We start from the raw sequence: 23,276 nt of genomic DNA on the forward strand, positions 1-23,276 counted from the left end.
GTGGTGATATCCCCTTTTTCATTTTTTATTGCATCTATTTGATTCTTCTCTCTTTTCTTCTTTATTAGTCTTGCTAGCAGTCTATCAATTTTGTTGATCTTTTCAAAAAACCAGCTCCTGGATTCATTAATTTTTTGAAGGGTTTTTTGTGTCTCTATTTCCATCAGTTCTGCTCTGATTTTAGTTATTTCTAGCCTTCTGCTAGCTTTTGAATGTGTTTGCTGTTGCTTTTCTAGTTCTTTTAATTGTGATGTTACGGTGTCAATTTTGGATCTTTCCTGCTTTCTCTTGTGGGCATTTAGTGCTATAAATTTCCCTCTACACACTGCTTTGAACGTGTCCCAGAGATTCTGGTATGTTGTGTCTTTGTTCTCGTTGGTTTCAAAGAACATCTTTATTTCTGCCTTCATTTCATTATGTATCCAATAGTCATTCAGGAGCAGGTTGTTCGGTTTCCATGTAGTTGAGCGGTTTTGAGTGAGTTTCTTAATCCTGAGTTCTAGTTTGATTGCACTGTGGTCTGAGAGACAGTTTGTTATAATTTCTGTTCTTTTACATTTGCTGAGGAGAGCTTTACTTCCAACTATGTGGTCAATTTTGGAATAGGTGTGGTGTGGTGCTGAAAAAAATGTATATTCTGTTGACTTGGGGTGGAGAGTTCTGTAGATGTCTATTAGGTCTGCTTGGTGCAGAGCTGAGTTCAATTCCTGGATATCCTTGTTAACTTTCTGTCTCGTTGATCTGTCTAATGCTGACAGTGGGGTGTTAAAATCTCCCATTATTATTGTGTGGGAGTTTAAGTCCCTTTGTAGGTCACTGAGGACTTGCTTTATGAATCTGGGTGCTCCTGTGTTGGGTGCATATATATTTAGGATAGTTAGCTCTTCTTGTTGAATTGATCCCTTTACCATTATGTAATGGCCTTCTTTGTCTCTTTTGATCTTTGTTGGTTTAAAGTCTATTTTATCAGAGACTAGGATTGCAACCCCTGCCTTTTTTTGTTTTCCAGTTGCTTGATAGATCTTCCTCCATCCCTTTATTTTGAGTCTATGTGTGTCTCTGCACGTGAGATGGGTTTCCTGAATACAGCACACTGATGGGTCCTGACTCCTTATCCAGTTTGCCAGTCTGTGTCTTTTGATTGGAGCATTTAGCCCATTTACATTTAACGTTAATATTGTTATGTGTGAATCTGATCCTGTCATTATGATGTTAGTTGGTTATTTTGCTCGTTAGTTGCTGCAGTTTCTTCCTAGCCTTGATGGTCTTTACAATTTGGCATGTTTTTGCAGTGGCTGGTACCGGTTGTTCCTTTCCATGTTTAGTGCTTCCTTCAGGAGCTCTTTTAGGGCAGGCCTTGTGGTGACAAAATCACTCAGCATTTGCTTGTCTGTAAAGTATTTTATTTCTCCTTCACTTATGAAGCTTAGTTTGGCTGGATATGAAATTCTGGGTTGAAAATTCTTTTCTTTAAGAATGTTGAATATCAGCCTCCACTCTCTTCTGGCTTGTAGAGTTTCTGCCGAGAGATCAGCTGTTAGTCTGATGGGCTTCCCTTTGTGGGTAACCCGACCTTTCTCTCTGGCTGCCCTTAACATTTTTTCCTTCATTTCAACTTTGGTGAATCTGACAATTATGTGTCTTGGAGTTGCTCTTCTCGAGGAGTATCTTTGTGGCATTCTCTGTATTTCCTGAATCTGAATGTTGGCCTGCCTTGCTAGATTGGGGAAGTTCTCCTGGATAGTATCTTGCAGAGTGTTTTCCAACTTGGTTCCATTCTCCCCGTCATTTTCAGGTACACCAATCAGACGTAGGTTTGGTCTTTTCACATAGTCCCAAATTTCTTGGAGGCTTTGTTCATTTCTTTTTATTCTTTTTTCTCTAAACTTCCCTTCTCGCTTCATTTCATTCATTTCATCTTCCATCAGCGATACCCTTTCTTCCAGTTGATCGCATCTGCTACCGAGGCTTCTGCAATCTTCGCGTAGTTCTCGAAACTTGGCTTTCAGCTCCATCAGCTCCTTTAAGCCCTTCTCTCCATTGGTTATTCTAGTTATCCATTCTTCTAATTTTTTTTCAAAGTTTTTAACTTCTTTGCTATTGTTTTGAATTTCCTCCCGTAGCTCAGAGTAGTTTGATTGTCTGAAGCCCTCTTCTCTCAACTCATCAAAGTCATCCTCCATCCAGCTTTGTTCCATTGCTGGTGAGGAACTGCATTCCTTTGGAGGAGGAGAGATGCTCTGCTTTTTAGAGTTTCCAGTTTTTCTGCTCTGTTTTTTCCCCATCTTTGTGGTTTTATCTACTTTTGGTCTTTGATGATGGTGATGTACAGATGGGTTTTTGGTGTGGATGTCCTTTCTGTTTGTTAGTTTTCCTTCTACCAGACAGGACCCTCAGCTGCAGGTCTGTTGGAGTTTACTAGAGGTCCACTCCAGACCCTGTTTGGCTGGGTGTCAGCAGCGGTGGCTGCAGAACAGCGGATTTAGGTGAGACCACAAATTCAGCTGTCTGATAGTTCCTCTGGAAGTTTTGTCTCAGAGGAGTACCCGGCCGAGTGAGGTGTCAGTCTGTCCCTACTGGGGGGATGCCTCCCAGTTAGGCTGCTCAGGGGTGAGGGACCCACTTTAGGAGGCAGTCTGTCCGTTCTCAGATCTCCAGCTGCATGCTGGGAGAACCACTACTCTCTTCAAAGCTGTCAGTCAGACAGGGACATTTAAGTCTGTGGAGGTTCCTGCTGACTTTTTGTTTGTCTGTGCCCTGCCCCCAGAGATGGAGCCTACAGAGGCAGGCAGGCCTCCTTGAGCTGTGGTGGGCTCCACCCAGTTCGAGCTTCCTGGCTGCTTTGTTTACCTAAGCAAGCCTGGGCAATGGCGGGCGCCCCTCCCCCAGCCTCGCTGCCGCCTTGCAGCTTGATCTCAGACTGCAGTGCTAGCAATCAGCGAGACTTCGTGGGCATAGGACCCTCCGAGCCAGGTGCGGGACACAATCTCCTAGTGTGCCGATTTCCAGGCCCATTGGAAAAGCGCAGTATTAGGGTGGGACTGACCCGATATTCCAGGTGCCGTCTGTTACCCCTTTCTTTGACTAGGAAAGGGAACTCCCTGACCCCTTGTGCTTCCCGAGTGAGGCAATGCCTCGCCCTGCTTTGGCTCGTGCACAGTGCGCTTCACCGACTGTCCTGCACCCACTGTTTGGCACTCCCTAGTGAGATGAAACCGGTACCTCAAACAGAAATGCAGAAATCACCCGTCTTCTGTGTCGCTCAGGCTGGGAGCTGTAGGCCGGAGCTGTTCCTGTTCGGCCATCTTGCCTCCACCCCCCGATCTTATTTTTTAGTATCTACAGTGGCAGAAAGAACAAGTCCAGTGCAGGATAAAGGGACTATGAAGGATCTTTGGACCTGACCCGAGCTGGCCCCCTCGGGGCCAATCTGTCTGCACTCTTTGGAGCATATTGTCCAACTTTTCTAAGTCTGTTTGCTCTTCTATAAAAGGTTTAAGAAAATGCCGTGCCTACAATCCTTGATGAGATTATATAGAGAGAAGCGACAATTGCTGTAAAATGCAACATATCCTATTTAAAAATGTCCAGTGATAATAACTCATTTACCAAGCAAGAGTTGTAAATACACATTCAACCTGATTTAAAGCAGTTGATTCCCGGTGTTTAACACCCCTTTTATATTTTTCTCTTTATTTATTTGGTTACTACAATGAAAAGCCAACCTGGCTTGTATTGGAATTACCACAAAAACAGCTGGGGAGAGAGGGAATTTAGTGTGGGAGCCATTAAGTATGGGCTGGACCCAGTTACTCATCTCCCAGATCCACAGCTCTGTAAACATCTGTAGTGTTTGTCAGCATCTCAGCAAAAGAGGAAGAAGTAGAGGGTGGAGAACAAAGGCTCACTTAGGACATGAGGTTTTAGAGAGGAGAAGGCTCTACAGAGAATGAAAGAACAAGGATGGCAGATAAATCACAGCCCAGAACTGAGCCCCAGTTCTCCTACCATCCTTTCGAATGGTGTGACCCGAAGTTCTAACCACAGCTGTTTTAAGCATTAAATAAGGTGATGGATCCAGAAGCTGTTTGACAAATATAAGGCCTAGAAAATATATGCAAATGTTTAATGGGTGTTTTGTTTTGTTGTTTCGAGACAGAGCCTCACTCTGTTACCCAGGCTGGAGTGCAGTGGCATGATCTCGGCTCACTGCAATCTCTGCCTTCCAGGTTCAAGCGATTCTCTTATCTTAGCCTCCGGAGTAGCTGGGATTACAGGCATGCACCACCATGCCCAGCTAATTTTTGTATTTTAATAGAGATGGGGTTTTGTCATGTTGGCCAGGCTGGTCTTGAACTCCTGACCTCAGGTGATCCGCCCACCTTGGCTTCCCAAAGTTCTGGGATTGCAAGCCTGAGCCACAGCGCTTGGCCTTTTAGTGGTCTTTAAAAATTCCATATCTCCTCTGTTAAAATTTGTTTGTAATAATGAAATTACCCCAGTTGGATTTCTGTCTCACTTATAAGGTCCTGGACTACATAACTTTCCCCTAAATATTCCATATTATGTCCCTTTTTCTCCAAACCATCCTCCCAGTCCAGTTAGGTTTCCTTCCACCTTCCCTCCTTCTAGTTGCTTCCACTAAATGGCATTTGGGATACACTGGTCTCAGCAGTGTGTGTCTCTGAACAAAGCTGCCACCTTCCCTCTCTCCTGCAGTTTTCATTCTGAGAATCATCTTCTTTCACTCGTCTGTCCCTCCAGGTCTCACTTTCAGAGGGTCCTCATGGTCCCCAGCACAATGAGGACCACACAAGGGGTTCAACACACACTTCTTGGCTGATTAAAAAGAGGAAAGGCAATGATGGCAGCCAGAGAGAGGAAAGCATGGATCTTGTCACTGATGATAAGTCGGCTAGTAGGAGCAGCCTCATAGAAATAAAAAGTAGCTTTCTGGAATTAATTCCTTTACTCTTTTTCTTTTTAATTTGTTTCACATGAAAATAAACTGTTTAAATTAATCTGCATTTTTGTTTTTCCGTAGGTCACTTATACTTATTCTCTTTTCTGTACAATATGTATATGGGGTAAGTACATTCACTAGCTCTGGTTGCATTATGAAAATTCACTTTATAGAATGCATAATTTTTGTTATACTTTGAAAGAAATCACCCTCTGGGAATCAGTTTTCTTACCTGTAAAATGGAGAATAGGACTAAATAAACTCTAAGATTTCTTTTATATTCTATAGTCAAGACTGCTTTCTGAATTGCCTAGGTATTGGGGATTTCCGTATTTTAATACGAACATAACCCTTTCTTTAAAAGTTTTTTTTGGAGACAGACAAGAGGCAGCTGGGCCATTTCAAGATTAAATCAAGAAATACGAGAATAATTTGAACATTTTAGCTCAGAAGAAAAATAAGCCCAGAACATTCTGTAATAAGCTATCTTTCTTCTGCTTCCTCACTGAAGAATCTCAGTCATTAAACTCACCCTCAGATGTGTCTGGGAAATCCCACTGTGGCCTGCCTGCAACTCAGCTTGATCTTGAAACAACTGACTTGGTTTAAATCACTCTAGTGAACACATCCCTATCTGTTCATACTCTCCACCTTGGATTCACCCAATGCAATTTCAGTGAGTCAAGTTATTGTAGGTCTTTTCAAAGCAAATCAAAATGCAAAATTACCTTCTGTTCTCCTTTTCCTACAAGTTGGGAGCAGAAAACACCTGGGTCAAAGAATGAGGAGCCAGTGGTTCTTGGCTCTGCCAATGATTCATTTCTTAACTTATATAAGACTCAGTTATCTCCTGTATTGAGTAGGGATGATAAGACTTGCCCAACTTTGTTGACATGCATTTGAGAGCATCACCTGAAATAATGAGTGGAAACAATACTGTGATATATACATGTGTATTTCTTCTATTTCTCTTACTTGATTTTTAAAAGTTTATTTTTGTGTTATATTCTTTTTCCTGTTATTAAAGTCTGCAAAGTCCTAGATTTTGCTTTTTTAAAAATATTGCTTACAAGTAAATATAATTTCTGAATCAAAGATTTTTCTATCCCAGGCCTTCTACCAGCTTGTGGTGTGCAGAGAGTCTAGAGATTTCACACAGGGAGTGGCCATATTATCGTTGGGTTTTAAAGGTAGCAATACAAATTGATGCAATGTCGGTGGGAAGCAATTTGGTATTACCCATCCGGATTTTGAATGCACTTACCTATTGACACAGGAGTGTGTCTTTTTGGAATTTGTCATACATATTTATTCTGATTCATGCATACAGATAAATATGCCCAAGAATACCAATTTCAGGATAGTGTTCAGTATAGACAGAAGGGAGCTCCCTAAATTTCCTTCAACAACAACTGGTTAAACAAAGTATGGTATGTGGTCTGATAGATAAGCATATGTATTACTTTGGAATGATATTGAAGACTTTCAATTATGTGAAAACAGCAAAATACAGAGCAATCCACCATTTGGATAAAAATGAAACAAGTCCAAATCACCAAAAGTGTGTTTGTACGCATCTGTGCCTGTGTGCCCATGTGCTCATCTGCCTCTGTGTGTGCGTGTGTGTGTGTGAATGAGGTCATTGTATGAATATGCTTATTAATGCCCAGACACCTATTTGAAAAAAATTATCCTATATAGGAGGGAACTTGGGGCCAGTGTTGAAAGAGGGCATTTCTTTTCCTGTTATACTCTTTGGCACCATTTGAATTTTTAAAATTATGTGCCTATATTATTTGTTTTTGAAAAAAGAAGATGGAATTACAAGTATAAGACATTAATAACTTCTTTGTTTGAACTTTTTTCTTTTTTGGTGGGACAGGGTCTCACTCTGTCGCCCAGGCTGGAGTGTAGTGGCACGATCTCAGCTCACTGCCACCTCTGCCTCCCAGTTCAAGTGATTCTCCCACCCTCAGCCTCCTGAATAGCTGGGATTCCTGGCATGTGCCATCACACCTGGCTAATTTTTTTTGTTATTTTTAGTAGAGACGGGGTTTCACTATGTTGGCCAGGCTGGTCCTGAACTCCTGGCTTCAAGTGATCTGCCAGCCTTGCCCTCCCAAAGTGCTGGAATTACAGGCATGAGCCACCACAGCCAGCCTTTGAACTTTTCTATGTGACAAATATATGTTTAACAATATCTGAGATAAGGCAGATAGTGACTTTTCCTTTTTTCTCTTTGAAGAAGAGTAACATTAGTTTCTGAGAGTGTGAATGTATTCCTAGTGAATGTGGTTCATACTTTGAATGTTTAATTGTCTGAAATATTGTGTTTATCTTTTAAAATGAATTTATACAATCTATTTTTGAGGTGCAGACCTCTATAAATTCACCCTCCTCTTTTAAATGTTTATTGGGGAATGTCTACATAGAATAACTTTGCAGAGGCTAAAATCACCTCTTGCTTTTTCCTTTTACTGATCCAAGTCAAAGCTTGATATGTGACTATTTCTGTTTTTTTTTTTTGAATCTACTAATCTATTTTAAACTGATTCTTTCCTGAAACGTAGTTTTGCTGCAAACATCTCAGTGATGTTTGGCAAAAATAAGCAAAGAAATAATAATAACAAACTTGCCCTTATTATCAAGCCATCTAATCAACTGACCTTATATTTTTTCCTCCAGTTGTTTTGATATTTCAGTGAACACATAGTAATGAAGCCCAACCTTAAATGAACCCAAGTATTCAGTCTAGTTACTTTAAGTGCTTTCTTGCTGTCCCAACCTGGGCCCGGGCATTTAATTTTTTTTTTAACCTTATCAGGGTGTTTAACTTAATATTTCTGCATTTACAGATAACAACATTACTCAAAACTCAAGAGGCATATATTTCTGAAACTTCAAATACATTTTTAAACTTAAACTATCTAATCGCTTGACTCTCGTCAAGCTTCAAATTCTTGTATGCTTTTAATGATCCATGAGAATATTGTTTACAGAGATGTCTTTTTAAAATTAATGCTTAAAGGTATTTTCTTTTGGATTGTGTCTGAGCATATTTTTCTCCAAAATAAGCCTAAATTGTGTGAGTGAAAAGAAAAATGATATATGCTGATTAGACTCTTTTCCCTCCCATACACATATACCTGTTCATATATATGTATACATGCATGAATATTCACATATACACATATATATTCATATGCATTCACACATATATATGTATATATGTCTTCCATGGGAATTATAAATATTAGTTTTATTGTTTTTTTGTTTTTTTGTTGTTTTTTTTTTTTGAGACGGAGTCTTGCTCTGTCGCCCAGGCTGGAGTGCAGTGGCGCAATCTCGGCTCACTGCAAGCTCCGCCTCCCGGGTTCACGCCATTCTACTGCCTCAGCCTCCAGAGTAGCTGGGACTACAGGCACCCGCCACTGCGCCCGGCTAATTTTTTGTATTTTTAGTAGAGACGGGGTTTCACCATGGTCTCGATCTCCTGACCTCGTGATCCGCCCGCCTCGGCCTCCCAAAGTGCTGGGATTACAGGCGTGAGCCACCGCGCCCGGCCAGTTTTATTGTTTTGTGTTTTCCCATCATACAGTGGTCTAAAGGCTTGAGTTCACAGCCTTAAGTTTAAAAATGTTGATCAATCATAAAATTGTATGGCCAACGTATAAATGTTGCAATGACAGTTAGGCCAGATCATGAGCCAGGCAAACCTTTTCTCTGATGCTTTCTTGATATTCCTATCCATGCCCTCGGGTCCTAGCACCTAGAGGTGCTTTGTCCACTACACAGGGGCCTAAATCACCACTCCCTCCCCACTGGCCGGCCCAGCCTGGGAATGCACGGTCAGTGCTCATGTTCATTGCAGGGGCATCATGGTGATTGCTGTTAAGGGATCTGCTTATGGAAATAGTACTCTGGGACTACACTTTTGTATGGAAGTGGATGATGACTCTGGATATAGGTGATTAGGATTCATGAGAACAAGGACCTGATTCTTCCCAAAGGGCATGTGTGTGTGTGTGTCTGTGTGTGTGTGTGTGTCTGATGCTCTAAACAGAGTGTTGGAAAGTTTGCTAAAAGTGGGGAAAAGGTCCAAATTATTCAAGTTCAGGAGTTTCTGTTTGAGAAACACATTAGAGAAAACATCTTGGAGTCTCAGCAAATTGTAGGAAGAACAATTTTAATTTTAAGCCCAAGGATGGGACAGAAGAATTGTCCTATGAAGGACAGTTTGATGAGGGAGGAGACACACTGTAGCTGGTCTTGAAGATAAAGGAAAACAAGCCCTGAAAAAAAAACAAGCTTTTCATTTAAACTAGACTCCATTGTCTATGCATGGATTGCCTAACCACATAGTTTACACTCTAAGACTGTTCACAACTTAATAAATTAAGTCTTACCGAAAGGGAGAAATTGGAGAAGATTTCAGTTAAAGCCAAACTACTTTAGAAGGATACTTATTTTCCTTCAGCATCCTCAGTTTTGGAAGCTTCTTGCTCATATGATCAACCCTCATTATTAAGCTACTGTGTTAAGTTCTTCATCTTTTTATATGTCATGGTTAGTCTTTTCTTCTCATGGAGTCAAAGGTAAACCAAGAGTGCTTGTTATAATGTATGTGTTATGCACCCAGTTAAACGATGAGTACTGGTATACTAAATAAGATGCTTCACTTTCCAGAGTGGAAAGAAATACGTTGGTCCTTGCGGAGGAAGAGATTGCTCTGTTTGCCACTGTGTTCCTGAAAAGGGGTCTCGGGTAAGTGACATAAAAACCAACACGGGCAGCATTCCTGAATTTCGAGACCTTGTGAATATTTAATATTAAGTAGTCCCAGATTCTTGGCAAATTTTAGTCCTTGATAATATTTATGTATTTCACAGCTGATGTTTTTCACATTCTAGTAGCAATCTCAATTATATTACACAGTCTGGGCTTAGAAGACAGTCTAGGAAGCTGCGATTCACCCATGGTTTTATACGACACTAGTCTTGTGAATTGCCCTATGGAGGAAGGGTCCTGGTGTGAAATGGTACCTACTGGGTCACCATCCTGAAATATGGCATTTTAAAGGCTCTGAGAAGTACTAAAGTTGGTAGAAAAAAATCCAAGTTTGTTTGGTCTTTCCAGATGGTTGATCGTAGGACTCTTTCTTGGATTGTCCCTATTGAAACAAGTGGCACAGTGTTCTAATGAAGCGATAGCTATATTTTTTGTATGTTTATTATGTGCCAGGTACTGTTCAGTGAGTTCAAAATGCTTCTGCTCATTGACTTCTCATAAGAACCTTCTTAGGATACCACGTTTGCAGTGCAGGAGACCGAAGCCCAGGAAAGTTAATGTCTTGCTCAAGTCCACCCAGAATGGCTATGTTGATGAGCACGCTAGATCCTCTGTTCTGCAAAGCCAAGAACCTCTTTGGTTACTGTCTGTCAGGTCTCTTGAACATTTGTTAACGTCTCCCTCATGTTCTGACGGTAGCCCACTAATTCATTTGTGATAAAGTATTAGATCAAACAATTCTTTAATTATAATTACTCCCACAATCTCACAAGAAAGGAGTGTGGTATAGAAGTTTGGGACAATTTTTGAGTCAGATCAATGATTCTTTTGAAATGTGTCCTCATCCATTCTCGCTGCTGTAACAGAATACCATAGACTGGGTGGCTTATGAGAAATTTATTTCTCACAGTCCAGGAAGGTGGGAACCCCAAGAACAAGGTGTTGGCAGATTCAGCGTCTTGCTGAAGGCCTGCTTCCTGGTGTGCAGATGGTGTCTTCTCGTTGTATCCTCATATGGTGGAGAGAAAGAGCCCTCTGGGGTCCCATTTATAGGGGCATTTATCCAATTCATGACGACTCCACTCTGATTAATTACTTCCTAAAGACCACATCTCCTCCTACTATCACCTTGGGGGTTAGAATTTCAACATATGAATTTAGGGGGCCACAAACATTCAGTCTGTAACAGTGTTCAAGTCAATCATAGGGGGCTGTGCATGACATTCAAAAAGCACAGTATGGTAAAGAGGAGTCTACAAGGACACAAAACACTACCTTCCTGAGAGAAGGGACGACATATTTCTCTCATGGTATTGCTTCATCTTTACACAGCAGGTGTGCAATGGGTTCTTTTGTTGGCCTATTTTACTGGGAGCAGCTGCCTTATTGAGCATAAGTTATGACAAATCCACTGATGCTTAAACTGCTTTGTTCCTTCTTCAGTACATCAAAAATTTTGTTCATCAGAATTTATCTTGAGCTTTTTCTTGAGACAGAGTCCCGCTCTGTCACCCAGGCTGGTGTGCGGTGGTGCGATCTTGGCTCACTGCAAGCTCCGCCTCTCAGGTTCACGCCATTCTCCTGCCTCAGCCTCCGCAGTAGCTGGGACTACAGGCGCCTGCCACCATGTCCAGCTCATTTTTTGTATTTTTAGTAGAGATGGGATTTCACCATGTTAGCCAGGATGGTCTCGATCTCCTGACCTCGTGATCCACCCGCCTTGGCCTCCCAAAGTGCTGGGATTACAGGCGTGAGCCACTGCGCCAGGCCAGAGCTTTTTCTTTTCTATGCTTTTTTAGATAGGGTCTCACTCTGTCACCCAGACTGGAGTGCAGTGGCATGATCTTGGCTCACTGCAGCCTCAAACTCTTGGGCTCAGGTGAGCCTCCCACCTCCACCTCCCGAGTGGCTGGGCCTACAGTCACATGCCACTACACTAGGCTAATTATTTTTTTGATTATTGTTATTATTATTATTTTTGTAGAGGTGGAGTCTTGCTGTGTTTCTCAGGCTGGTCTCAAACTCCTGGCTTCAAGTGATCCTCCCTCCTTGGCTTCCCAAAGTCCTGGGATTACAGGCATGAGCCTGTGTCCAGCTGGTCTTGAGCCACTTTCATAATACAATTTCAAAATGAAGCTTCAAGAAAACAAAGTCCTTAGCTTTTTTTGTGTAAATGCTCACATTATATAGAAAAAAAAGCCTGGCTTTTTTTGTGAGACTGTTAATGTAAATATACCAAGATTGTATAAATGCAAAAAGGAAAAAAACTCAGTGCCTCTAAATTTTATGACTTTGAGCTTCAGGACCAAGATAAATAGATTTCATCAGCCCTGTGGCAAGAACGGGATGAGCAGACCCCAAAACAAAGAGGACCAGTTGCTTTGATAAAGGCACCTCAGCGGGTCTCCCAATGGGAATGAGGCTGAGAGTTGTTTTAGCAGAAAGGGGGATGCTACTGGTTTCCAGCAAGTAGAGGCCAGAAGTGCTGTTCAACATCTTACAATGCATAGGACAGTCCCCACACCAAAGAAAAATCCATCCAAAATGCCAACTGTGCCAAGATTGAGAAGCCCTGTTCTAATCTCACCTCTGTTCTGTGATGCAGGTATTATTTCCACCCTTTAGGGCAAGGAAACTAAATTCCCAACAGTTCTAAATAACTTTCTAGGATGCGGGAGAGCCAGGAATCACACCCAGGTGTCTGGCTTCAACCCCAGCATTTGCTCCATGATTGTGGAAAGACTATTACATGAAGGTACCAACTGCTGGGTTGTAGCATCACTTTGTAAACTCGGGTTGCCACTTGACTCTGACCAAGCCTGGGTTTCCTTGCACATACCCCCATTGGTCCTTCTTTTCCACGTCCTTGGGCTGTTAAACAAGCACAAGGCATTGCATGTGTAGATGGTGTACTTTCCACCCTCTAAGCAGTCTCTGGATTGGGAAGGCTCCCGGTCCCGAGCGGCACTCTGCTGTGTGTCTCTGTGTCTGCATGGTCAAGGAGAGCTGTGTGTGCCACAACAGGGAGCCTCTGGTCCTCCTGAGATGAATGGGTTTTCCATGGGAAGGCTGCAAGTCGCTGTGACATCTTCCACCTGAGGATTTGGGAGTGTGGCTTGTGCATAACGGAAGGTGGTTTGGGAAGGCAGCACCCTCAAGTCCTCAGCAGCCGGCCAACCTTCTGAGCTACAGTGACAGCTCAAGGGGGACTATCAGAATAGGAATACACCAAATTCCTGAGGCTTGAGGGATCTGCCTGAGGCTGCACAGCCCTCGAGTAGCATAGCGGGGTATTCCTAAGAAGGAAAGTATTCCTCTCTTACAGGTTAATGCCCATAGTAGTAGTAGGTAGTAGTAGGTAATAGTTTCATCAAACCCCACATCAAAACTGCTATGTCTAAAGCAATCATTGACAGGCAAGGCTGGTTCGGTGCTGAGGAACGGCCATGGTTCGCAATATAACTAGACAGGAGAGCTAGAGTTAGAGGTGGAGATGGAACGATCTAAAGTGGAGAACCAAGGGGGACCTCCTTTGATGTCTACAGAATGAAGTCCAGCCCCGTCACTGTACCACTGGAGGCCCACAGTCTAGCCCCAGCATGAGTTTTCAGCTGTAATCCTTGTTACTGCCCGTTTGACCCTTTCCAGCTGCAGCAGTTGGGCCACTCATTCACTCTTGAAGATAATCTGAATATTTCCACTTCTCTGCCCTTTTCTGAATGCCTTCCCACTTGCACTCTGCCTCTGTCTTTTCTGTTCTTCTCAAAGGAGCTCAGTGGAGACGCCAAACCACAAGGCCTTTCTGCTCATCACAGCCAGTGTCAATGTCTCCCTGCCAGAACCCCCTAGCAGGCTGCTTACCTGCTTCTCTTTTGCTGTACTTGTCCTGCCCTGCCCTGTAGCTCTGGCTGGATTTGAGTGTGAATGTGCCTGACTTTATTGATTAGATTGCAAGCGTACACTTCCTGAAGGTGGTCATGAGAACACAAGTAAAACGTTGATCCTGACTCCTGACCCACTGTGGACACCCTTGAAATACAGTTTGCCTAACTTCACTTCTACCCTTTGTAAACTGGGGGTCATTTTTTGTACTTTGAGATTATCACAGTAGAAAGCACACAACAGGCAGTTAATACACATATATTAAGAAACTAAAATTCAGGGGCCGGGCACAGTGGCTCACTCTTGTAATCCCAGCACCCTGGGAGGCTGAGGTGGGCAGATCACCTGAGGTCAGGAGTTCAGGACCAGCCTGGCCAACATGGTGAAACCCCATCTCTACTGAAAATACAAAGAATTAGCAGGGCATGGTGGCAGGTGCCTGTAATCCCAGCTACCTGGAAGGCTGAGTCAGGAGAATAGATTGAACCTGTGAGGTGGAGGTTGCAGTGAGCTGAGATTTCACCATAGCACTCCAGCCTGGGCGACAAGAGCAAAACTCTGTCTCAAAAGAAAAAAAAAAATTAGATCCCAGCCTGGACAGGATTTGGGAGCTGAGCTGGTGGTCAGGCCAGCATGCAGGGGTTCTGTAGGCGGATCTCCCATACCCAAGAGAAGAGAGGGACAGAATTACTGGGGAATCTCTTCCCCAACCCTAGACTTTCTCCCCACACACTAGCATTTAAGCCTGTTATGAAATGAGTAATCTCACATAGTTCAAATTCCCTTGTGAATTTCAGGTAGGGTCAGAAATAAGCACTTTGAGCAGCAACAACAAATAAGAGGGTTGCAGCTCTTGGACCTTTTAAGGTACAATGGCACCCTGGGAAGAGCTCCAGGCTGAGGGGAGGAGACTGGAGCTTACCTCCTTGATCTTTTTCAGGTTCAGGGCCCTCACCTGGGATGTGAGAATTTGTCCTAGAGGGGGCTGGCTGGTCCCCTCGGCTCTAGCAGCCCATGGTTCTGTGATGTGGGGCATGGGTTTTCCCATATGACAACTATTTACTTGGTTTCCCAAATGACTTGTGACCAGGCCCTAACATTTCCCTGAACCTCACTATGGCCCGTCTTTAAGGGTGTGAATGAGGTATAACAGGCAGGATTTTCTATTATTCCTTATCAGTTTCAAGGGAGGAAGCTCTCTGTGTTTAATGGTGGGCTCCTTGCAGGGAAAATTACATGTCCTTACAAATTAGAATGAGGACCTTTTATAAGTTATACTTTAGTAACAAGGATGATAATAAAGACACTGTCCACAGTTTTTCCCCCATATTGTTTTCTATTCAAGGGAGTATAACAATTGTGAAATTAACAAAATCTTATGATGTGGAAACACGGAAGTCAAATGACTTAACGGTCAAGAATTGTCTTAGTCTTTTTGGTTTGAAAACCAAAATCAAACATGAGTGAGTCATTCTTTCTTCTGAGAATTTAAAATCACTAAAAAACTGCAAGTATTTTCCCTGCAATCTCATTCACTCATCCCTTATACTCCTAAGAGCTTGCATTCCATGATAAAAATGGAATTTACTTGGGAAATTTTAATTACTGTTAACGTTTTTCATTTCATTGAATTACTTGCACCCGAAGTTCTAGAACTCAGTCTCATTATCACTCACACAGCTGTGTTTTAGGACATTTTCTACCTGTAGCCTGATACATGGTTCAGAACAATAATTTTTATGTCCCCAAAGTTTACTTAAGTCAATTGTGTTCTATTTTGATGTAAACAAGTTCCCGTGACAATTGGAAGTTGGCAAAGGTGGTCTTTTTTCAACCCCTGAGTTTGCTGGGTTTGCTTTTTGTTCTTCTTGCTGTATCTTCCTCCTCCAAGAACTCTCCGGCTCATTTTGTCACTACTGGAGAATTCCCTGGTAAATGAAGTCCCTGTCAGAGGTGGCAGACTCAGATGTCCTTGGGGAACAGCTGGTGACCTGAATGTGGTAATGGGGAGAGGAGGCGCTCAGGGCAGGGCTACTAGGAGCTGGACAGTGCATTTGTCATTTAAAGGCATCAGAATTCAGAATTTTTAAAAAAAACCCAGTGCCTGGCAATTAAACACACTCCCCAGTAAAATTCAGCCCACCAGCCTCCAGTTTATAATTTGGGCTTAGCTTGTTAAAGTGTCTCCCCATGTCAAGAACAGGAACCTTGATTTCTGAAGAATAGAAAACTTGCAAAAGTTAAAGGCTGAATCTTCAGCTATAGGATGATCTGTGTAGGTGCTTGAGTAAGGATTTCTTTCTTTTTTTAATTATTTTTCTTTTTTTTTTTTTTTGAGATGGAGTCTGTCTCGTCCAGGCTGGAGTGTCATGGCACTATCTCAGCTCACTGCAACCTCCACCTCCTGGCTTGAAGCAATTCTCTTGCCTCAGCCTCCCAAGTAGCTGGCATTACAGGCACCCCCATCGTGCTTGGCTAAGTTTTGTATTTTTAGTAGAGATGGGATTTTGCCATGTTGGCCAGGCTGGTCTCAAACTCCTGACCTCAGGTGATCTGCCCACCTCAGCCTCCCAAAGTGCTGGGATTACAGGTGTGAGCCACCACGCCTGGCCTTGAGTAAGGATTTCTGGACAGGGTTTGGGAGGCCTAGAGAGTAAAGGAAGGATCCCTGCCTATCATTTAATACTATTTGGTCCATTAATAAATTATAGCGGTAGAAGTAGCAGCAGCTGATGTCTACATGGGAAAATAACTCCAGCTAACTAACATCATTTCAGTAGGCTGAGAAATATCTCTTTAAATCCAGCATCCATGCATGAGAAAAGAGAGAAAAGAAGCTTTTATCTGCCTACTGCACTGTAGAATGTATTACCTATTTTCCAAACAGACCAAGTCTTACATATAGAGCTAACATAACAAGACTCTCCCCTGGGAATCCTAGTTGTGGTTTGGGTCTGAAGGCAGGTTTGGGCACATCTGCCCTGGTCAGTCACCTCATTAACTTGTCAGTGATTTGCAACAGGGCCTTTGGTCTCCTCACGTGGAGTTCAATTCCATAGCAACAACTGCCAAACTGTGTGACCCAGCATGACCCAGGCGAGGCTGGGTGCAGAGCTCAGCAAATGCGGGGCCGAACTGAACTTGTTATTGGCAAGAAATAAGGGCTAGCGATGCAGGTGCACTCAAAAGCAGGGCACAGTTTGGGGGAAATACTCTACTATATAGGAAAATAGAAAGCACTTAGTATAAGAATACCTCTTTAGTACAAATGTAACGTCTGACTATTTAGCTAAGATGAGGAATTATAAAGGTTTTAGGAAATAAAAGCAAATTTCTCCTTTCAAACAACCATATTCAATAATTTGCCAAGAAATCCACAAACAGCTGTCTCCAAGGTGCTTATTTCTCTATAACACAATCTTTTTGTTTTGTTTTGTTTTAGTTTTTGTTTTAGACGGAGTCTTGCTCTGTCCCCAGGCTGGAGTGCAGTGGCGCAATCTTGGCTCACTGCAACCTCCACCTCCTGCGTTCAAGCGATTCTCCTCCCTCAGCCTCCCAAGTAGCTGGGATTACAGGCACACACCACCATGCCCGGCTAATTTTTGTATTTTTAGTAGAGCCGGGGTTTCACCATGTTGACTAGGCTGGTCTTGAATTCCTGGCCTCAAAAGATCTGCCCATCTCGGCCTCCCAAAGTGCTGGGATTACAGGCGTGAGCCACTGCGCTCGGCCTCTATCACACAATCTCAACTGCAATGAATAATAATACCAATAATAATAGCTTTCCATTCATTCAGCAAGTAACCATTGAGCACTTGCCACATGCCAGGCATCCGACCAGGCCATGGAGGCCTCAGTCGTAAAGAAGAAAGTCCCTGCAGCCTGGAGCTCAGAGCCAAACCGAGAGACAGACAAGACTCCCCTCCGGCCACTATTTCTGGCTGCCTGACGAACGCCAGGCACCGTTCGAGGTGTTGAAGTCACATCAGGGAAAAGATAAGACAAAAATCCTTGCTCCCTCCCCAGGTGGACAATTTGGTGCCCTGGCTTATTTGCATGGGAGCATATGGGGGTCAGGGCACAGGGAGCTGTGGATTAGCACTTGAGCTTGAACCAGGTGGAATTAGAACTCTCCTAGCCACAGCCTGGAGGAGAAGCCTTCTGTCAGTTGCTATGGCTGTGTCACAAATGACCATATACATGGTGGCTTAATACAACAGAAATGTATTTTCTAGAGGCCAGAAGTCCAAAAGCAAGCTGCTGGCACTGCCAGGCTCCCTCCAGGGCTCTGGGGGAGAACCTGCTTCTCGCCTCCTTCCACTCCTTGTGGTGTCAGCAGTCCTTGGCATTCCTTGGTTCCTGGCGGCCTCACTCCAGTCTCTGCCTTTGTCTTCACGTCGCCTGCTCCTCTGTGTGTCCACATCAATCTCCCTCTGCGTCCTCCTTATAAAGGGGGCATGTAGTAGCATTTAGGGCCCACCTAAATCACCCAGGAGAAACTCTTCAGCTCAAGACCCTTCACTTGATCAGGTCTTTTGCCGTCTAAGGCAATAGTCACAGGCTCTGGGTTTAAGACATGTATCTTTTTTGTGGTGCCATTCAGCTCCCTACAAGTGTTCAGACAAGGGGAACAGCCTCCGCTCAGGCCCTGAAGTGGGAAGGAGACAGGCTGGCATGTTTGAGGGACTGAAACGTGACTAGAGAGAGGTTTGACCACAGTGGGTAAGGAACCCGGCAGCCTGCAATGCAGCTTAAAAAGCAGACAGGGGCAGGGGATGTTGGCTCATGCCTGTAGCACTTTGGGAGTCCAAGGTGGGTGGATCATGAGGTCAGGAGTTCAAGACCAGCCTGGCTAACATGGTGAAATCCCATCTCTACTAAAAAAATACAAAAATTAGCTGGGCGTGGTGGCGGGTGCCTGTAATCCCAGCTACTCGGGAGCCTGAGGCAGAGAATTGCTTGAACCTGGGAGGCGGAGGTTGCAGTGAGCCGAGATCATGCCACTGCACTCCAGCCTGGGCGACAGAGTGAGACTCCATTTAAAAAAAAAAAAAAAAAGCAGACAGGTTTTCCTGCGTAATAAGAAATTTTTGAAAGATTTTAAGAAGGGAAGAAGCAGATTGGATTTATATAAGATGATCTGGTGCTGTTTGGAGAGTGTGGCTGGTGGCAGGTAGGTAATGTTAGGGAAAACCTGTTACGAGGCTACTGCAGTCATGCAGGTAGGAAGTCTTGGTGGCTTAGCAAGGGGGTGAGTGTGGAGGGTAGGGAAGTGGATGGGAGGTGGACATGTTTGGGAGGCAGACTTGATAGGAATGAGGAGACTCACCTGACGCAGTTGGGGCAGGCAGTTAGAGGCATGCAGGACTCCCAGGAGAGGTGTAAGCTGGTGTGTAGACAGTGGTGCATGCTCAGGAAGCACGTTTCAGGGGTGATCATGAGTCCAGGTTTGGACTTGCAGCGCTTGTGGTCAGTTGGATATGTGACTGGCGCTCAGAAAGGAAGGTCTGGGTTAGGGAGGGACACAGAGGGATTGTCTGACTGTGGGTGAAGTTGACCCCTTGGAAATGGATGCTTTGGCTGGAGAAAGTGACAGGAAGCCAGGGCAGCCCTGAAGAGCTCTGGGGGAGACTCCAAACGGGAGGAAGAGGGGGCCACAAGACACAGGTGGGAGCAAATCAAGGCAAGGCCAAGGGGCAGGGATGCTGGAGAACAGGGCGGGCAAGAAGGAGGGAGAGTCGACTGGATTAGAGCTGTCAGGGAGCTCACCAGGAGCCCTTAGCCTTGTTTAGGCCCCGTAGCAGATGCAGATGCCATGTTTTAAAATGGGAAAACCCTTCTCCAGTGGCCTGGAGTAAGGGCTGACCTTGTTGTTCAGTGGCAAAGCCACGTCTCCTGGTTCTCAGTGCAGGGTTCTTCCCACCACACCATGCTGCCTCTTAAGAACAAGTGAAAATCTCGAATGAGTGTTACTCCAGGCTAAATCCCTCAGTTTGCCCCTATTTCATTGTGAACAACTGCGGTTACTTTAAGGTATAAGAAAACAGCCTGCCACTGCAGTCCAGTATCTGGATCGTCTACTGTTGATAACACTTTTTGTTATTTATCTCGGTAACTCTTCCTGATACTGAACGGGCCTTTTTCCTGCAATAGGGGAGGCCCTGGAGGCACTGCCAAAGGGTTTGTGAGTGATGTTGTAGTGTCACCCAGTGGCTGACTGGTTGAATTACAATCAAGCCTTAAAAAGGAGGGAAGCATTAGAAAAGAAAGGAATGATAATAATAATGGATTAAGAATAATGAGACTCATAAAAAGGATGAATATATTCAAAAGAATATTTATTTGTTAATTTTAATTGTGGAAGTTTTAGCTGATCATGTAATCCATGAGTATATGTTTAGAATTTATACTGTGCAAGACAGTGGCCAAGATGCTGAGGTGGAAATAAAAACGTACATGAATCCCTGGCTACAAAAAGTGTACCAGAGGCCAGGCGCAGTGGCTCATGCCTGTAATCCTAGCACTTTGGGAGGCCAAGGGGGGCGGATCACTTGAGGTCGGGAGCTCGAGACCAGCCTGGCCAACATGGCAAACCCCATCTCTGCTAATAATACAAAAATTAGCCAGGCATGGTGGTGTGTGCCTGTAATCCCAGCTACTTAGGAGGCTGAGGCAGGAGAATTGCTTGAACTGGGAGGCAGAGGTTGCAGTGAGCTGAGATTGAGCCACTTTACTCCAGCCTGGGTGACAGAGTGAGACTCTGTCTCAAAAAAAAAAAAAAAAAGTATACTAGAAGACAGAACCCCAAGCAGATATTAAGCAAAGTAGCATGCACAAGGCAATAATGAGAAATAGATGATGGCGTTATTTAGTCATTAATTATTTTAGGGTAGTTGTGGTAGTTTGGAGGGGAGTGAAATTGATGAGGACTGCAGTTAAATGGAAGCAGAAGCCTTGAAGTCAGAACTGAACAGCCTCAGGTCTTTTGTCTCATGTCTTTGAGTCTCAGCTTCCTCCTTTGGGAATGAGGTCGTAGATACAGGGATGACTTTCTGTTTTACAGGGTGGTAAGAATTCCATGAGAAGAATGTATTAACACCCTGTTGTGTTGTGTCTAGATTCGTACATGGTGGCAGTTATTACTGTTACTGTTATTATTATTATATTTTTGGTGGAGGGATGGCAGAATTTGAGCTACAGGTAAAGAAAGGCTACTCTGACCTCATGGAAACAAGTGTGTTTGGGGCAGAGGGTGTGGGTGTGGAAACTGCAGGGAATAAGGTTGGCGGGTGTGTGGAAAGGAGATTGTCCCCATTGCAGGTGTTGGTGAAAGCAATGACACCAGGAAAGGGGAGACTGAAGAAGATTCATTGACGGTCGCATGGGGCAGTGGGGAGAAGATCAGGGTTAAGGAGATGAGGGAGATTGTTGCTTGTGGAACCTGTGCGAGAGTTGACAAGACCATGGGCCAGGTGCTTGGCAGCAGGAGGAAGGTAAGACAGGAGCATGAGATTTGGGTTTTGGTTCAAAGCGAGATGTGATCAACTTGGTCATGAGAAGGACATGGAGAATGAGGGAAAGGGGGTGACAAGGCTGGCAGCTGGATGGCGAGCTTAGATAATGCCAGGAACAGAGTTACTCTCTTCAGTGACAGGGAAGGAGGAGGCAGAGGGCTGAGCTCAGCTTTGACCCAATGTATGAGATGAATTAACAGGGGAAGAGGATGCAAGAAAGTTTCTAGAAAACAGTTGGGGATATAGGATAGGACCAGAAAGTTAAATTTGAGAACCACAAAAAATAGAGGTCTTCGATTAATTCAATTAATAACATTGTGTCCTAAAGAAACTTTATAAAAGAACATTGAGTGTATCTGGATAGATTGTTTTTAAGTGTAAAAATAAGGAGAGGCTTGAAGGGATTGAAATGTCACTCTGGGCACGGCATGAGCGTGATTTAGTGGATGAACCCTCCATTGTGCTAGACTCAGGCTCAGGTAGGCGGAAGAGGAGAGGTTTGGGAGAGAGAGTGACTGGTCCAGGTGTGAATTTGAGCTTGCTAGGTGTGAGAGCCTGAATAAGTTACACCTTCCTTCATCTATATGGAGATCATAGCCTACATTTTTCAGTGTTGCTGGTTGCATTAAATAAAGTAAGGTATGGAGCATGCCAGCCACATAATCCGTAACCAAGCCTAATAAATACATTCCTTCCCCTTCCTGTGACATTTTTGATGATCAACATCGTGGTCTTAGAGTTCAAGGGTGATTTGGAAAATCTGTATAATTAGAATAACAAAAGTATCTTTCTTGTTTGTTCAGTTATTCATTTATTTATACTTCGCACTGATTTAACTTCTAGCTGAGAAAGAGCAGGAAGTCATGGCAGAAAAAGTGTGGCTGTACATATATTTGTAGTTGTTTATTTGTAGTGTTTCTCCTAGTGCTCCTACTGATAAAATGACAAACGATTTCTTAGATTTTTGTCATTCCCCATATGTTTTGGTCCCTGGGGCAACCAGATCATGGCCAGCCAAAAAGGCTGATTTGAAGATTTTGGTTTTCAAAAAGTACAGTACATATCCTCTTATCTTTTGGCCTCTTTTACTAGGTTGTTATGAAATAAAAGTAATTTTATCTTAGCCCTGTTCAAGAGATATTCTAGACTTAGGCAACCGACAAGAGACAAAATCCTAGAGGAATGCCCTGGCGTCAGAAGACAGGGAGGCCGGCGATTCTGTGTCTGCTCTCATCTCCTTCATCCTTTATTTGTACAGCTGGCCCGAGAGCCTACTGCTGCTCTAGGGAGGCGCAAATAACAGGTTTGATGACACGGTGTCAATTCGGCCTTTGAACCGAAAGAAAGAAAGAAAGAGATGATCTAGTGGCTTCACATGGCATGCCAAAGTTTCCTCAGCTGTCAAGCTGATTGTCATTTCTGGATTCAGCGGCTCTGTCTTCTGACTTCACCGTCTCACACTGAAATTCAGAAGCTGCAGAGGCAGTTGCATGCGCACGGTAGCCAGAAAAACCCAGGGGTGCTGTGCATCTGAAAGCCAGTCATTCCACTGGGTGGTTTTTCTCTTTTTGCTAGACTGAATCTGGCACAGCAACCTGTTTTACAGCAGGTTATTTTTTGTGGTGCAGAGTGCAGGGTTAGGACTGGGTGAAATATTTCTTTAAAGATTTTTTTTTAATGATGCAAAATTCCTGTGATTATTTAATGATTCTCTAGTTATAAAAATGTCTTTTATGGGCCTGCTACTTATGTCTATTTGTCCTGAAGTGAATTCTATTATAACCTTATGAAAAAATAAGCCTACATATTTACTTGTAAGCACAAGTTCTTTTACTGACCTGTTCTTTTACATGAAACAATTTAAAGAAAATAGAATTATTCTCTGTATGCTGTGAATAAATTATTTACTCAAATTAAGTGAACTAACAAATGACTATTTCAAAGATTGGTGTTTGGGAAATTTCGGTGAGCAGCTTTCTGACAGATTTTGTGCTGTTATTCAAGGTTTAATGTATTTCCTTTAAAAATTTATCATGTAGCAAAATACTTATTAATACAAAAAAAACCCACCCTAAATATAAAATCACAAAGTCTTCATGGCTGTAAAAAAGGAGACATTTATGTGAGTT

The 23,276-nt window shown here is 43.4% G+C and overlaps 1 protein-coding gene across 1 annotated transcript in view; it reads left to right on the top strand.

Annotated features, from left to right (window-relative positions):
• COL4A4 (collagen type IV alpha 4 chain) overlaps positions 1 to 23,276 on the top strand; it is a 171,457-nt gene that overhangs the window by 24,065 nt on the left and 124,116 nt on the right. The window contains exons 3-4 of the mRNA XM_058437866.1: positions 5,045 to 5,087; positions 9,650 to 9,727. Coding sequence (XP_058293849.1) covers positions 5,045 to 5,087; positions 9,650 to 9,727 — 121 coding nt within the window. The remainder of the gene's footprint in view (positions 1 to 5,044; positions 5,088 to 9,649; positions 9,728 to 23,276) is intronic.

Source organism: Hylobates moloch, unplaced genomic scaffold, assembly GCF_009828535.3.
Source record: "Hylobates moloch isolate HMO894 unplaced genomic scaffold, HMol_V3 SCAFFOLD_1, whole genome shotgun sequence".
NCBI lineage: Eukaryota > Metazoa > Chordata > Mammalia > Primates > Hylobatidae > Hylobates > Hylobates moloch.